The following is a 17,041-nucleotide window of genomic DNA, read 5'->3' on the forward strand; positions in this document are numbered from 1 at the left end:
ATTACATCTAAAATAACAATGAATAAAATCAACAAAGCATACATATTAACGTAAAATTACATAAGTGCGTACGTATTTGTAATTGGGTTCCATCACGAACATTTTAAAATGATAAAATAAACTTTAAAATACCAACAAATCACGACAAATATGTAATTAGATGCCATCTAAATAAAATGAAAATAAATAAATAAATAAACATTAAAGTACAAATGTATCACTGTATTATTAGTCACTGGAAACCACCCAAACTATACAAAAATAAAAAGATAAAATAAAGATAAATGAAAACTACTGTAAATAAAAAAATGTATCACTGCATATCGCTCAATCGCTACTGTTACACATAGACCCGTGCATACTTGCTTTATGGCACCTGTGGGTTCACATACTCTATTAGCTGATTTATTTTTTTTGTGTTAATTGTTAAAATATTTTGTGGATTTTTTTTCTTTGTTTTTATTGGAAATTTATTCCTGTTACTTTGTTTTTTTGTTTTGATTTTTTTTTTTTTTTTTTTTTAAAGAATGGGCATCCATTATACGTAGATTTTCACTATTCGTGAGCTGGCACAGCCTCTATCCCCCGCGAATTGCAAGGGTCCACCGTCCGTAAATTAAATCAATTAGAACTACCAGTTAAATTGCAAATGATGAGACATCATTGGACGCCATCTAAAATCACAATTACTAACAAAATAATTGAATTAAATAATTTAAAAAAAAAAAAGGTAAAAATTCACAGTGCAAATATATTTATTTGATTTTTTTGTGTGTTTTTGAATAGCTACAGCTCTTGCATGGGATGTCAAGGTTGAGTTTGAAAAATGCTTGAGCTGATGTGCCCCAAACATTTCAAGCATAACTTTTTACTTTTTTCGTCTATGACAAAGCATTTTAAAAGTGTCATTCTCATGCACTGACAGACCTCCAAGCTGATCAACAAACATTATTCACGCAGATTCATTTGGGGGAGGAGAACAAGTCCAAAGTGCTTCCCTGGTTTTGTGCCAGCAGGGACAACATCCAAGTTCACCTTCCCTGTCTGTCACTTTAATGGCGCTCAGGCCCACTCGGCCCTGACTGACCCCACCTGAGCGTTTAATGGAGGACGCTGGTGCTGCCATACACCATTAACATGTAACACGGTGCGACTGTACGTCTGGGTCACTTCTAAATGCGACGGGACAATTGACTCCAGAACAAGCATCCATCTATCCATCATGTTGAATGAAGTCCAGGAAGTCGTTGGCTAGTTAATAACAAAAGAACAATCAAACACATATAAAGCAGGAACTGCCACGCCATGATTATTTTTACTTTTGTTGGATAAATGTATTTTCTGTGTTTGATGCTTGAGTTGAGATTACCTTTATAAGATCAAATATTCTCTTCCTAAGTCAATGCCTCTCGGCCTCTGCTTTTGTTCCTGAGCTAACTCAACAGCCCTGCCTGGAGCTGCAACGTCTCCATTGATGAATTATTCAAATACATACGGTTGTGATATTTGCTTTGATAAGACACCTATGATCAGGCTCGTTATCTTCAAGCACATGTGGCGTGCTCGCAGACGCTTTGAATGTTTTATGAATTTGAGTGTAGTTCAGTACAAAACCTCTCCCGAGGCCTTCTAGCACAAAAGTTCAATTTAAAAGTGAAAACACAATTACATGTGGGAGATTTTATCCATTTTCTGGCTAGCTAATATGACATTTACTGTATAAATTCATTAAGTTTGGGTTCCAGTTTGGGTCTCCAACCATCTTTTATTAAATTATTTATTAATTTTTTAAAGATTATTTATATGTTTTCCTATAAAAAAAAAAAAAAAAAAAATAATAATAATAATAATAATAATAATGATAATCCAAAAAATCTTTTTTATTTTTATCTTACTGAAACAACGGGACTCGTAAAATAGTCAATCATGTGTTTCAACTTACATTCATATTCAGGTTACGCTATTCCTGTCAGTGCCATAGTGACATCTTGTGGACAATATTCGAACAATACCCAACTGAGAAAACGGCACAAAAAATACAGTACGTTTTCCGAAAAGATATAAAGTCGACTAACAAAAAAAGAGAGCGAATTTATTCATTTTATTAGTGTTATTTAAATTTTATTTGGTCATGTTTAATTATCGCGAATCTGCGGACTTGTGGCTTGGCTTTTTCCTTATTACTGTGACGAATGTGCGGGCGATGTATGCAAACTACATTTACGTTCCATCGCAGCGATTTCATCATTCTTGTCTTCTCGCATTACTGGCTGTCCATGCTTGTTCTTCTCCGCGGGGCTGCTGCATCGGCGCTGCTGAGGACCACCCCTGACATTCCCTTCCTCCGCTCGGTGCTGCAGGTCCGGTCTGCTCGGTTCGATCGCTTCCGGAACCGGCCCCTTTCCACGTCGGCCTGCCTTTGCAAGAGGAACAAGAAGAAGAGTCTGTGGGAGCAGCAGTTTCTGGAAGGAACAGGACGAACAACCATGGACGGCGACATGGAGCAAATCCTCGCCCCTTTGAGGCTAGCGGTCAAGGAACAGGTACCACGTTCGTTTATACATATGATAAATGTTTCTTTCGCGACGCCACGTTTAAGTAAAGAGCCCAGTCAATGAATGGGGCTTTGCCAACTAGCTTGATGCTAACGCTGGCTAGCAGTAATGTCTGCGCCCTTTTGCCACGTTTCAGCTGCGGCCACTGCTAGGGATTTTAAACGGGGTGTGGTCCAAAGAACGGGGAAGTTAATACTTGTTTTTATTTCATAATAGCTTGTCCAGGAAGTAGTCTTTAACTTAGCGTGGTTGATCATTTTTTGATTGGGAGTGTAACTGTTTTTTTATTTTTGCTAAATCAAAACATGCACACTGCCTTTGGGATTTACGTGTAGTAATAATAATAAGTTATTATTATTAAGTTCATAACATAACCAGCTTGTCATTAATTGACTGTAGTGGATGCTAGAATTTGGTCCAATATTGTCAATATTTGTGCACCCATTTTATCAGATGTCCCCCATCTGTTTTTCAGGGGGATCTGGTGCGTCAAATGAAGCAGGATGGCGCTCCTGATGTGGACGTTACCAAAGCGGTGGCTGAACTCAAAGCAAGAAAGCGGAATTTGGAGGCCAAGGTACGACCTTTGAACTCGCCGCAGTTTTGCAGAGGATTAAGTCATCAAACTTGTGACTGCAGGAGCTGGCGTTGCAACCCAAAGACGACATTGTGGACAGAACCAAGATGGAGGACACCCTTAAGAGGCGTTTTTTCTACGACCAGGCTTTTGCCATCTATGGCGGTAAGACAAATCTCGTCTTTTTTTTGGGGGGGGGTAGATGTACATCAACAGACGTCACTGTCGACATGTTAATTCTCAGGCGTGAGCGGCCTGTACGACTTCGGACCGGTGGGCTGCGCCTTGAAAAACAACATCCTGCAGGCATGGAGGCAGCATTTTATCCAGGAGGAGCAGATCCTGGAGATCGACTGCACCATGCTCACCCCCGAGCCCGTCCTTAAGTGAGCCGAAACACTCGTGCACACTCTCCTTGTGGTCGCCTGGTGGTTCCTAGAGTCGGCTCCACAGTGCCGCACTGTGGGTTATTTTTGACAGGCGTACATTGACTCTGCAATTTTATGCATGGGAGCTGTCATTATCGCAGACTTCCGTAGCCCGGTTGCAGATACATTCCGTAAAAATAAAAACGCCACAACACCTGGAGACGTATTCACCATTTTTGTTTGTGTGTACAGGACATCGGGTCATGTTGACAAGTTTGCTGACTACATGGTGAAAGACGTCAAGAATGGCGAATGCTTCAGGGCCGACCATCTTCTTAAAGGTGCTACCTCAACTTCATATATATTTCGATACAAGCTAACAGTAAGCATTTTTTATGACTTAGCTAGCTTAATGCTAACACATAATGAAAGACTCCATTAAAAGGCTAATGTGAAAATTGCATGATTTTGTAGCGCATCTCCAGAAGATGATGGCTGACAAGAAATGTACTACAGAGAAGAAGGCTGAAATGGAGGACGTCATCACGCAGGTCCGCCGGGAACCTTCCAGAAGGGATCATCTTTGGATGAGATGATTAAACGTTTGTGTTCTGCAGATGGACAACTACACCCAGCAAGAGCTGACCGACCTTTTCGTCAAGTACAACGTCAAGTCCCCCACCACGGGAAATGACCTCACACCTCCCATCTCCTTCAACCTCATGTTCCAGACCTCTATCGGACCAGGAGGGAATATGCCGGGGTACGACCAAAAAGAGAAAAACAACAATCAATGAATGATAATGTAATCTAATGGTTGTGTTGATTTGTCAGCTATCTGAGGCCTGAAACCGCTCAGGGAATCTTCCTCAACTTCAAGCGACTTTTGGAGTTCAACCAGGGAAAACTCCCCTTCGCTGCTGCTCAGATCGGAAACTCCTTCAGGAATGAAATTTCGCCTCGCTCCGGACTCATCCGCGTCAGGTATGAAGGTTTTCACATTTTTCATCAGAGATACCGGAACACAATAACAATGTTTTGTACCTTCGTCCACAGAGAGTTCACCATGGCTGAGATCGAGCACTTTGTGGACCCCAGCGAGAAAGTCCACCCCAAGTTCTCAAACGTGGCCGACCTGGAAATCCTGTTGTACTCCTCCAAGGCTCAGACCAGCGGCCAGTCCGCGCACATCATGAGGCTCGGAGATGCTGTGGAGCAGGTTGGACGGATTAACTTGACGTTAGTCACATTCGTGTCACGAGACTGAAGATTGTGATTTTCTTCATTCTGAACTTTTTATTGAAAAATAACATGAGATGAGATAGGGCTGTGCAATTAATTGAAATTCAATTACAATTTCATTTATCACACTCCACAATTACAAAATCGGCATAATCGGGGGGGGAAAAAAAGTATTAATACAAGTTTTTAAGTAAGAGGATGAGGCCAGTGAGAGAAAAAAAAAAAGTTTGGCAGGATTCTCACTTTATTCTCAGAATTCTCACTTTAGTCACAGAATTCTGACTTTAAAGTGGGAATTGTCACAATTCTCACTTGTGAGAATTATGACTTTATTCTTAGAATTCTCACTTTAAAGTGAGAATTCCTATTTTAAAGTCAGAAGTCTCACTTTAAAGTCAAGTGAATTTAATACATATTAAAAATTATAAATTAAAATTAAAAATACATTACATGTATACATTTTTTAAGTTATAAAATAACTAATTTAATACATTCCGTTTCGTCCAAAAGCAACTTGCATAATTAGCGTTTCAAAGAATTGTCTTCCTAGTTTTTACGTTTAAACATTTTCTTGCTCTGTACCAAAAAAATAAATGATCGTCCTAATTGTGATTTCAATTATTAGCAAATATAATTGTGATTATTTTCTTCATAATTAAGCTGCCCGAAGGTGTGACGTTAGCATTAACTTTTTGACCGCCAAAGACGTTTAATAACGATTAGTAAAATCACGATGTATGGCGCCATAAATGTTAAATGACGTCAACAAGTTTGTTTTTTTTTTTTTAAATCAAGTGCAACATCTAAGTGCAGCGTGCCTGGTCAATAGGTTGTAGAATCAAAAACACTCACCAACTATGGCCAGCAGATGGCAGCGTATCTCTTTTCAATGGGCTGCCGGTGTATGAAATCTGATGAAATAGAACATTTTCAAGGATGATGTGAATGATCAAAGCCTTTGTCATATTTAAGTTTTTTTTTGATAACCTGTGTCAGTAAAAGAGTTAATGTCAACTTTCCTCTTTCTTGTGTTGCAGGGTGTGATCAATAACTCCGTCCTGGGGTATTTCATCGGTAGGATCTACCTCTACCTCACTAAAGTCGGAATAGCCAAAGACAAGCTTCGCTTCCGCCAGCACATGGACAACGAGATGGCCCACTACGCCTGCGACTGCTGGGACGCCGAAACCAAAACCTCATACGTACGTCTCCTCGCAAGCTCTTCGATTCCACCAACCCGCGTAACGCTTATTGCGGCTTTTGTCCCCGGCAGGGTTGGATTGAGATCGTGGGCTGCGCCGACCGCTCCTGCTTCGATCTGAAATGCCACGCCCAAGCCACCAAGGTGCCGTTGGTTGCAGAGAAGCTGCTTAAAGAACCCATATCCTTCAAAAAACGCCTTCGCATGTGCTCTACCTCAACTGGCATCTTTGGGAGGGCTCCTTAACGTCGCCGCACAAAGTTGTGAACGTGGTTCAGTTTGAGCCCAACAAAGGAGTCATGGGGAAGGCGTACAAGAAGGACGCCAAGATCGCCATGGAGTATTTGGCCGTGTGCGACGAATGCTTCATCGCCGAAAAGGAGCAGCTCCTCAACGAGACCGGGTGAGTTGCAAAAAAGCAAAACTCCGAGAGTTGTCAGTCTCTGAACTGTTTGGAACCCCGCAGGGAGTTCACCATCAAGGTGGAGGGAAAGACGTTCACACTGACCAAAGACATGGTGGCCGTCAAGCGCTTCCAGAAGACGCTACACGGTGAGATCTCAGCTTGCGTGGCACACGTGGAAGCGAAGCATGCTCAGTTTTTTTGGTGTTTTTTTGTGGGGTTTTTTGCAGTGGAGGAAGTTGTTCCCAACGTCATTGAGCCGTCGTTCGGTATCGGCAGGATCATGTACACCATCTTTGAGCACACCTTTCACGTCAGAGAGGGCGATGAGCAAAGGACGGTAAGTGCAACATTGCGCATTGTGCAACTTAGCATATTTGTACATTGTCACATTTTTTTCCCTAAGAATTTTTTTTTTTTGTCATTTATCCTATTTAATTATGTAAATAAAAAGAATAGACACCTGCATATGATGATACATTTGTTTTACTAAATTAGTAAATTAACTGAGTAAAATTAAAACTAAATTATTGAAAAGCAATTTGACCTATTTTGCATACTTTTTTTTTTTTTAACCTAAATCTACTCCCAAACCCCGCCCCCAACAGTTCTTCAGCTTCCCAGCAACCGTCGCTCCATACAAGTGCTCTGTTCTGCCTCTGAGTCAAAATCAGGAATTTGTGCCCTTCGTTAAAGAGCTCTGTAAGTATTGCTTTTCAAAATGCATTTGTCAATTTATTTATTTATCATAAAATTGTGTTATGCAATGCTTACTTTGGTCCACCTTGTATAGCCGCATAATTCTTAAGAATCTGAAAAGGTATTGAATTCATGAAGCAAAAAATAGGACTAATTGTCAATAAAATGCCATAAATCAATCTGTCAAAAGTCATGTGAGCACATGACGACATTCGACATCAGCCAATTTCTGACATTTTTTTAAACAAATATTAAATAACAACAAAAAAAAAAGCAGTTATTGTACACCCCTAATACCTATTATTGTGTTAAGGGATCAAAACACATTTTATTTTATTCAAGATATACTTTTTAAATTAACTGTATGATTAATCTGTTATTGGAATTTTATCCCGCCAAATATCGGAACTGGCTTCGGCCTCAAAAAAATATCAAGATCAACAGTCTTCAAAAAAATAAATGACTTGTGGTAAATTCACACAATCACAATGGCTTCAGTTGAGATTTTTAAGAGCTGATTGGACAACATTAGATATGGAATTAAAAAAAAATATTGAATTGAACTTACCTTAAGCAGTAGTAACCCGGATCTGAAAAAACTGCCACCCCAGCTCACGACTTTTCCTCTCCTCTCCTTTTAGCCGAGGCCATGACCAGAAACGGCGTTTCCCACAAGGTGGACGACTCGGCAGGATCCATCGGGAGGCGCTACGCCCGGACGGATGAAATCGGCGTGGCGTTCGGCATCACCATCGACTTCGACACCGTCAACAAGACGCCGCACACCGCCACCTTGAGGGACCGAGACTCGATGAGGCAGATCCGAGCCGAGGTACAGTTGCTAGCTTACTAGCTGTGCTACATTTGCAGTCCGGTAGATGGCAGTAGAGAGAACTGGACATTTCCGTGACAGGAAATATGCATTTAATTCCTAGGGGGAAAACATAGGCAATGAAAAAAAGTCATTTACTCATTTATGTAATGTGTAAAAATATAACAATTGTTCTCCTCAGGTGAGCGAGCTACCCGTGATCATTCGGGATTTGGCCAACGGTACTCTGACCTGGGCGGAGGTGGAGACGAAGTATCCCACTTTTGAAGGACAGGAGACCAGCAAGAGGGACGCGGTGGAGGAGTGAAGTCCTCCTTTCTCTCTTCCACCTGCAAGGGAAAAATAAAATAAAAAAATCCACAAGACTTTTGTTGCATTTGCATCACCAGACGAACGTCACGATGAAGCTTGTACTGATCACGTCCACAAGGAGGCGCTGCATTTCAACCACCACTACGTCCTATGTGTTTTTAAAAGGGATAAACTGGCATCTGTGTTGCTTGGTCAGAAGGAAGACTCTCCTCGTCCGCTTTTCAGGCCGACCGGATTGAGATATTTAACGCTCAATAAAAACAGCCAGCACTTACTGGACATGTGTATACCAATTGCAAGGTTGTCTCATTTGCATTTGCTCATTTGATTTTCATGCCAACTGGTTGAGATTCAAACCCAGAAACTTATAACCACTAGGCTCATCCAGGCTGTCCGCTATACATACATTTAATTTATTTATTATTATTTTTTTAATTCTTCATTTTAGTTTATTAGTTGTCGAGTTTAGTTTTTTTTTTCCAGAGGAAGTCAACCTAAAAATTTCCTTTACAATATGTGTTCTATGCAGCCCTGCTAAGCTAAACAGTATTCTGATTAATATTGCATTTGTGGAACATGAGTGAAGTAGCAAATTCCACCCATTTAAATCCATCTCAGGGGGTGACCATCTTGTCACGTCTTCTGTCTGAAAATCACATCACAGTGCCTGGTGGATTTTGCAGCTTAACTCATATTCCAAACAATAATCAGAATACAGTACTGTTTTTAAGACTAGTGAGGCCTCAATCGAACATGTAAAATTTTTGGGTTCATTTCATCTTTAAATAAAATAGATGTGTTTTATATAGTTTACATTTTCTATTGACGAACGTGTAAATTGATGTTCAAATTCTTGGTTGATGCTGATTTTAGCTGGCAAAAAAAGGACGTGTTTGGATTTTTCATTATACCTTTTATTTATTTATTTTTTAAGTTTTTTTTTCCCAAAAATGTTTCATTATGTTTACATTTTATTAGTTTTTAGTACTTTATTAAATATGAAGTATTCGTTTTTTTTTATTTTTTATTTATTTTGTAAGGTGTAATAAAATCAGGCAAACAATTCCCGAATAAGTATAAGACCTGGGTCTTACAGTAATACCGAAATAAATTCAACATTCGTGAGTTTGTCAACAAAGCTGGGTGGCTAGCTCAGCTAGCACGCCCACAAATAGCACTCAGCTGCCAATCAAAAGTCAATCAAGTAAAACGCTTGACTTGAATGTTGTTTGGTGTGTTCTTCTCCAAACAAAAGCTCAGCTGAGGGCTACAATAAAAGAGAGTTCTACACTCTGCACATCTCGTCACTAATGTCTTCTACAAAGGTAACACGTGCCTATTTTGCTACTGTTTTGTTCTATGTAGCTATAAACTTGAGTTGAGTTGTGCCGCTGGTGGGAGAGTGGGTCAAAACATTCGGTACACCTGCACAATTAAGTGATACATAATACGAATACTGCTAATATTATCTAAATGTCGGTTTAAAAGACCTATTAAACCACCTCTCATAAAAAAGGATACATTGTTTAATTAAATATTGAAATTTTTTTTTATTGAAAGCCCAAAATTCGAGTATGGAGTATAGATATACAGTATGTGAGCTGTCTCTAATACGTAGGTTGTATGTAATTTGTATGTAGCTTTATTTTGCTAGTGTATGGAGACTAATAACTCTCTGGAATTGTCAAAGGCCATTCAGGGTACTCCTTCAAAGAGGAACAATTACCATCTCCACCATCATAATTGATTAGCTATCTTAAAAAATAAAAATAAAAATCCACAAACACTTTAAATATTGATATGACTTTAATATCAAGTATGTTAAAATTTTATAGTGCAACCTCTCATGTAACCAGCCTTTCAAAACTGATTTTTTTTTTCTTTTTTCTTTTCAACCCCTAGGTACTGGTAAATGCCTAAACAATGTTTAGATTTTTTTTGACACCCCTAAAAAATAATTTTCCATTAATCATAATCCATTTATTGTGCACGGTCAATATTCAAATAGTATCCTATTTTGTTTTTAATAAAAGGATAGAAATGTAAAGTTTTTTTTTCTTTTTAAATCCAATTAATTGCCCAAATCAACCGATTAATCAATTAGTTAGTTGCAGCCATAATTAAGATTTTTTGTGTATTTTTTTTCTATTGCGATATAAAATCTGAATATTTAAATTTGACATTTTCTCATCTTGAAATCTTGTTCAAGCCATACCTTGTGAAAGGCAAGGCTTTCACCTGGTGACAAAAAAATAAATAAAATGTGTACAGCATGGTTAAAAGACTGATGACTGATCAGTTAGTGGACATAACTCAAAATATTGAATAAAAAAACATTTATGAAGATAAATATAACAATTGATTCTGCGAATAAATGGTAAGTAGACCATAATTGTTAAATAAATAATTAACAAATTTAAATAATTAATGAAATCACCAATATTTGAAGAATGTGATATTCAAGTTCATATGTTTTTGAAATACATTGTAATGTGAAGGTAAAACTGATTGTGAAAAAAGGTTTCATACTTGTTTTGATGAAAAGTATCTTAATTAATTATAATTTGACATTTTTTAGAAGAATATTGCTCGATTTAAGTATTTTTCCAGGAAGGGATGATAGAGGAGCAGTTTGTTGCTGGTTCTAGTAATTTGACACATAGTTTGAACTACTGGTACAGTAGTTTGTATTTTAATTAGACTTTGTGGCCATTGTGAAAAGTATTGAGAATGTTACTCACTTTGCTTTGTCTTTTTTGTTTGCATGACAGCCTGCGGGAGGTTTCAGCAGCCGACGGACTTGTGGGATGTTGGCGGACGGCAACCTGCATTAGGACACATGATGATTGTGAGTACGCAGTCTTGTGTGCTGATTGCCAAAGATTCTCACAAGCCTCTCCAAGAGAGAGCTCCCCACTTTGAACCTAAAAATTGCCAGCAAGGAGACTTGATTCCAGAACATTCTGTGAGCAAGGAATGGACAGAAACTAATGTCAAACATTCCGATTCAGACTTTTTCTTTTAAGTTTACAAGTCCTTGCACTGAGAATCTTTGGCAATCCAGCCCTCATGTGATGCTACATTTCACGACGAGTGTTCACATCTCAGACACTTCTGGACAATGTTTTTTTTTTTTTTGGCATGGCTGCTACTTTTTAAATATTTTCAAATCTCATTTGAGGACCGCTGACGTCATGCCGATTTTTATGCTGATTTTTAGTCCAATTGGCATTTCTCCTGTGCTGCCGTCACATGACTGCTTTTCACTTGAAATGTTCACACACACCTGTGATGCCTCATTAGCCCTGATGAAGTTTTTGCCTTGACAATAAACTCGTCTGTCAGTGTGCCTCAGCTTATCCGTGACTTTTCATGAGCTCTTTTTGCCCACCAAGCTCGAAGAGTTAGGTGAAAGTTCTTCGACCTAGTTAAACATTTTTAGCAGCATTCTCATGTCCAGCGTGTGTGATGATGTTGCAAAGTACATGGCACTTACTTTTGATCCCAGTGCGAGATGTCAGATGGTTGGACGTGCTCGCCTCCGTGTGTAATTTGAAGTGATGTCACACATGAGCTCCTTCAGCCGTGTTAGTCCCACGCAAACTTTGATTGCCGCCTAAAATGCTTTCAAATTGTCATGTGAAGCTTTTCTGCACAATAGTGTAGTCCTACTCCTCCTGCTGGTCTCCACATGGATCCGAACGACACCAAATTGATGTACCTTTAGCTGACGTGAGCTGGAAGGGAACAGGAAAAAGTCTCATGTCCATTGGAGTGACTGATATGCAACTCTCACCTCAAGACTCATAATGGCTTAAAAAAAAAAAGCTACCTGCTGCTTTGACTGACTCTAAATCCGCCCAATTTTGGCTCCACCAATCACAAAGCTGCTCAAATTTGATTAACCGCACCGAACCCAAACACCCACTTTTACCATTCTGACCAATCATATTGCTTCAATGTTGTATAACCACACCCACTACACAACCAATCAGTGCATATTTGCATAGCCACACCCACTTAACCAATCAGAATTTTTTTTGTTGTTGTTGCTCCACCCACTTCCAGAACCATCAGCAAATCCTCAAGCAGTATTCAGGCCTTCATCCAATTATTTTTTTTTTTTTTGAGGGGATTTTTTCCCCCCCCCCAAAAAAAAAAAAAATCAAAAAAATTTGAAAAAAAGTTTAAGTTTTTGTGATGTTTCAGAAGGATTTTTAATACAAGTTAGGTTTCAGAAGGACATTCAGAGTTCAAGTGATCTTTTGTAATCAAGGTTTATTTTTTGCAGAGTAGACATGAAATCAAAGCAAACAAGTTCCAAGTTGGACAGTCTGCTCTTCCAAGCGTGTGGTCAACAGGTCAGCCAGGAAGAAGAGCATGGACCTAAGGCACCAAAAAAATAAAGTGAGTCAGAAATTCAAGTCAACTTGTAGTGCAGAAAAAGAAGTTTTTGGCATGAAACCTACCAAGATATTTTTCTGCAACTTTCCACACAGCAGCATTTTCAGGAAGCTGATCAGTCCTTGGTGCCTACATGGAGAGCGAGAGAGAGAAGGGAAAAAATAAAAACAAAAACAAGGGGGGGGGTTTGTGAGTTGATCCAAGTTGCCATGATTGTGTAAAGATCTCCCATGTACCTTGTGGATGCTGACGCAGCAAGAAAATCAGTAGTTTGCTTGCAGCTCTGCACTCGTCTGTTAACTTTGTGCTGTGAGCAGGTACCCCGTCCTCCAACACTGGACAGAAAACAGTCACTCATTGAGACAATTGAAACATGCTAGCTGAAATTAAATTTGCTCTTCTTTTACCAGCTGAGGACTCAACCTGAGGCAGACTCAATTCAGTCCACTTTCAATTGGAGCGTTCCAGCAACTTCATCTGCAAGACAAACATGCAAGTAGTCACCATGGCAAGCATACAACTTTGTTTTTTAATGATTAACTTTCTGTTAAAGCAGCTCCCGAGAAGGATGGACAAACCTGCACACATCACAAGTAAGGGACCAGTCAAGATTCTATTTTGTTTATTTGCACACCAACATTGAAAAATGGAGGCAGCTTTGAGCACCACCTGCATGGAGTTGTCTTGATTGCAGAATCACAGACATTTACTGGAAGCTGCGCTGCAGAGTAAGAAAAAGCAGGTGAGTGCTCTTTCAACTAATTGGAAAGTTTGTTTGGCGCTTACTTATCACAATATAGAATTTGAAGGGGGGGGAAAACAAAACCGTTAATTGGATTAATCAAGTTTGTCTTTGCAACAGGTCCAAACTTTGACAGAGTTTTACTGCACAAGTGGAGCCATGCTGCGTCAATCAGGCTCTTCACCACCACCTGGTGGACAGCAGGAAGAACATGCGAGAGGGTAAACTACTGTACCTTGTTGAGCAGGCTACCTTCCCTAATCCTGGTCTTTGAGGGCCCCGAGTCCTGCAGGTTTGGGATTTTTCTGTAGGCCACCTGAGCCTAAAGTTCAGAATCGGGTGTGTTTGAGAATTAAAAAAAAACAACAAAAAAAACCCTAAAAACCTGAAGGACTTTGTTGCCCTCAACAACCAGAATTGGAAAAGCCTGTTGAGTTCCGACCCCAGTTTGTCATTGTCACTTTGGTGAAACTGCAGAAGAAAAAACATGTTAAAAAAAAAAATAATTACCAGTCTTGTTCCACAGTTCTAATTGAAGCTCTGTCTCATCCAGAATTCTTGCGTCAAGCTCGTTCAGCCTGGAGTGACAAGAGGTTCAAAGCATGTGAAGTTAAAACATGTCTGTTCTCAATCACATGCTGAAATAAATTAGTCAAACATTTGAAATCTTGTTGTGAAAGTGTGCGTTTCACCAGTGAAGACAGCAGGGCAGCACTGGATGCCTCTTCCCCAGCCTGAAAGATACGGCAACGTGTGTAAGTATTTTACCGTCATTAAACAGTCAGCTGTAAAAGTCAGTTTGTCTTAACTGAAATGTTTTAGCAGGAGGAGACCTGCAAAAGTCGCATGAAGCCATGCCCCGAAGCTACAAAGTTGGCCATTTTGGAGCCTGTAGACAGAAATAAAAAACTGACACGTGATTTAGTCCATTTAATAATGGATATATTTAATAAAAACAAATTCCGACATTTTGCAGACAACCTGGCCGTTGTGTTGAAGATGCAAGCCTGTGGAAAGAAATGAGACAATTAGAAACACGTGATACAAATGGGTTTGTTTGTGCAGAGCAAGTCGGCCATTTTAGGCTCAATTTTCAAATTCTCACCTGTAACAGACAATTAGACCATTGACACGCATTTATATTAATTAATATGTTTGATTCATTCCGTGTAATACGCACAAGTTTGGTGTACTTACCTTCAGGAAGACGGCACTTGCTTTCGTAGGAACGCTGGAAAAACCTTTCGTTTAGTGCGGTTTAACCTCGTAGAACCCTTTTGCTGCGTTCGGTAGCAACGCTGGCGAAAAACGTTAACAAGAAAAAAAAATTAATGAAAAAAAAAAAAAAGAGCGAATACTCACCCCGTAAAAGTGTTGGTTGATCTTGTGGGAACGCGTGCGGAGCAGCAGGTTGACAAGACGAGGACGACTGGATGCTGTCTGAGATGACGAAGAATGAGTGTCGCGTTTGTTCCGGCTTATATAGGTTTCCGGTGATGACGTCACTGAAACAATTAAGAAAAAAAAAACTTCAACAGAGACAAATGGAAAACGTGCAACACAGAAATAAATGGAAAACGTGCTATGTTGCATTAGCTTAGCGACAGGTAAACATTGAAAGTGCCTTATGAAAGACACACCTGGAGTCGAGCCCGAAACGTCTGCTCCGGAGACATAATCGTTAACCACTCGGCCAGCAGCTCTTACGCTTGGTACGTTTTTGTGTATATATTCATCATGTGTTATAGTCACTTAACCGCAAATGTGTCAAGTGACATACAAATACAACACAATGCTGTTACCTTCATACTTCGACATGGTCGAGTGGTAAATGACTTTACCCCTGGATCAGGTTGCACGGGTTCGATTCTTACTCGTGCTCACTTTTGAATTTGTAAATTGAGGACAACGCGGGCATCGTACCCGGGTCGCCGGAACCGCAGGCAAAGTTTTTACCTCTCGGCCATCCTATCCGCGTAGCCGCGATTTATCCTTTTATATTCCAAGTGACAAGTAAACTGACTGCCCTTAACATACCACATGGACTTCGACTTGTGTTTCTTGTCGCCATCAAAGTGAATGTTTACCATTTACCAAAGTAAAAATGTAAAGCGCCCCTTCTTCCTCCACCTAAACGTGTCCTGCCATCCACTTGAAACATTTTATTGCCAATTCACTTATAATATAAAGAAAAAAACAGCTTCTACGTTAGCACTGCTATGTCTTACAAATTGTAGTACATGTACAGACGAGTATTTCAATTCTATCTTGTGTTTAGCTAGAAACTTTGAGTGAATTTGTCATGGTGTGGTATGCTGTGCCACAGGGGTCTCGTCTTGGAATTGCTGACATTGAGTCACTTCATGACTAAAGGAAAGAGGTAGTGTAGTTTTACTCGTGCTTTATTAGGAGAAACAAAGATGAATTCACGATATTGCACTTTTTCCTCCATAGAATGTCCCAATTAACCGCTGGAAGAAATGTGGGGACACTTGGCGGGGTAGCTGCCCACTCGTCATCTGGTGGTCTCACAGCGGCCAGGCACTTTGGAAGAGAACCCAGAGCACCACATGTTCTCTGCCATAGGATGCACAATCAAATACAGCATCTTTAGAAAATATAATGCAGTTGCTTTACTTGACCATTTGCAGTAAACTTGTGTGATATGGGCATTTTATATAGCTCCCAATAATATAACTCCCGATATATTTATTTTGGCTTAGAATGAAGCAACTGGTAAATTTGTCATCTTTTGTTTTATTTTCCCTCACACAAAAACACATTTTATTTATATATATTATTGATAAAAGTACCAATTCTTATACAGACCACAATTCAATTCGTTATTTTAATAAGTAGCATGTAACGCGCGGTGGCTGATGACGCTGTTGAATAGCAAAAAAAAAAAAAAATGAGAGCACACAAAAGGACTGAAAGTCCACAAGTTTACTTTAATAAGAAAAAAATAGGCTTCTTGGCGATATAACGCGTCATGATTACGCGTACAAGTCCACGGCATCAACGTCCAAAGTACCGCAGAGGCACAACAACAACAACGAGGCGCCACCTTGTGGCTCAGTACCATACTGCGGATTATGACAAACCATTGAAAATAGCTGGTAACCGTACAGTACGACGACAACCACCTTAAGGAATGCAGTTCAGTTCAAACGTCACATTGGAAGGGAGTGAATACATTATGACCATGGGAAAATGTGTCACGATTTAACTGTAGGGAATGTTCTAAAGGTTAATCGGGTGGAGGCAACCATGATGCGCCGCACAAGTTATTAATTTGTGCCAAAATTGTTATTGTGACCAGTCCACAGGTAGGTAAGATAGACAAAAAAATAAGTCAAAAGGATAAAGGAGTAACTTAAACATACTAAAAATTATCAAAACTTAAATAATAATTAAAAAAAAAAAAATCACAAAGGAGAGGTTTGTGACCAGTCTTTTAGGAGGCTTGCCGATACCAGCGAAACATGAAGATTATCCACTGCCTCGGGACGTCGCACCTTGACCCAGTCCACCCTCATCTGCACCTCGTGTGTTTGGTCTTCTTTCTCGCCAATTTCCTCTGTTGGGTGGGTCCATTTTCCAAGACCTGTCAGCGTCCGATTGGCTGAAGTGATGTCGCCTTATCCCCAATTGGGTAGTTTGGATACCTGTTGGAAGGCCAGAGCGCCACAGGTGCAGTCAATTA

The 17,041-nt window shown here is 39.7% G+C and overlaps 1 protein-coding gene, 3 long non-coding RNA genes and 1 other non-coding gene across 12 annotated transcripts; 4 read left to right on the forward strand and 1 right to left on the reverse strand.

Moving 5' to 3' along the window:
* The first annotated feature begins 2,198 nt into the window (after window positions 1–2,198).
* Window positions 2,199–8,476, forward strand: gars1 (glycyl-tRNA synthetase 1). The gene is made up of 17 exons (XM_077509393.1): window positions 2,199–2,543; window positions 3,031–3,132; window positions 3,195–3,297; window positions 3,377–3,518; window positions 3,753–3,841; window positions 3,975–4,051; window positions 4,118–4,263; window positions 4,335–4,484; window positions 4,557–4,719; window positions 5,780–5,944; window positions 6,016–6,122; window positions 6,200–6,346; window positions 6,410–6,495; window positions 6,577–6,686; window positions 6,955–7,048; window positions 7,687–7,877; window positions 8,059–8,476. The coding sequence occupies exons 1-17, from the start codon at window positions 2,208–2,210 to the stop codon at window positions 8,182–8,184; spliced, it is 2,334 nt and encodes a 777-aa protein (XP_077365519.1). The 5' UTR covers window positions 2,199–2,207; the 3' UTR covers window positions 8,185–8,476.
* Window positions 3,556–3,690, forward strand: LOC144009852 (small nucleolar RNA SNORA84). The gene has a single exon (XR_013281054.1). It is a non-coding gene; the product is annotated as a small nucleolar RNA SNORA84 (small nucleolar RNA).
* An 890-nt stretch (window positions 8,477–9,366) lies between the features above and the next one.
* Window positions 9,367–13,702, forward strand: LOC144009383 (uncharacterized). Its single transcript, XR_013280902.1, has 6 exons — window positions 9,367–9,514; window positions 10,961–11,037; window positions 12,481–12,596; window positions 12,692–12,910; window positions 13,004–13,335; window positions 13,456–13,702. It is a non-coding gene; the product is annotated as an uncharacterized LOC144009383 (long non-coding RNA).
* LOC144009380 (uncharacterized) lies at window positions 12,451–15,453 on the reverse strand. 8 transcript variants are annotated; one of them, XR_013280900.1, is made up of 11 exons: window positions 15,373–15,453; window positions 14,698–14,840; window positions 14,533–14,615; window positions 14,303–14,342; window positions 14,145–14,224; window positions 14,028–14,069; window positions 13,846–13,913; window positions 13,001–13,070; window positions 12,830–12,928; window positions 12,659–12,722; window positions 12,451–12,575 (listed from the first exon to the last, which is right to left on the reverse strand). It is a non-coding gene; the product is annotated as an uncharacterized LOC144009380 (long non-coding RNA). The 8 variants fall into 8 exon arrangements; XR_013280899.1 differs by having other exon boundaries at window positions 14,533–14,633; XR_013280898.1 differs by lacking the exon at window positions 15,373–15,453 and adding an exon at window positions 13,172–13,314 and having other exon boundaries at window positions 14,169–14,224; window positions 14,317–14,342; window positions 14,533–14,633; window positions 14,698–15,098.
* LOC144009384 (uncharacterized) lies at window positions 14,707–16,056 on the forward strand. The gene is made up of 3 exons (XR_013280903.1): window positions 14,707–15,047; window positions 15,662–15,715; window positions 15,790–16,056. It is a non-coding gene; the product is annotated as an uncharacterized LOC144009384 (long non-coding RNA).
* Window positions 16,057–17,041: the final 985 nt, after the last annotated feature.

This window comes from Festucalex cinctus, chromosome 20, assembly GCF_051991245.1.
Source record: "Festucalex cinctus isolate MCC-2025b chromosome 20, RoL_Fcin_1.0, whole genome shotgun sequence".
NCBI lineage: Eukaryota > Metazoa > Chordata > Actinopteri > Syngnathiformes > Syngnathidae > Festucalex > Festucalex cinctus.

Excerpts from the sequence above, each read along its gene's own strand:
- gars1 (XM_077509393.1), top strand. The coding sequence starts at position 2,208 with ATGCAAACTACATTTACGTTCCATCGCAGCGATTTCATCATTCTTGTC. Across the intron at positions 3,298-3,376 it reads GGCTTTTGCCATCTATGGCG|GCGTGAGCGGCCTGTACGAC; the intron begins GTAAGACAAATC and ends GTTAATTCTCAG. Across the intron at positions 7,049-7,686 it reads GCCCTTCGTTAAAGAGCTCT|CCGAGGCCATGACCAGAAAC; the intron begins GTAAGTATTGCT and ends CTCTCCTTTTAG.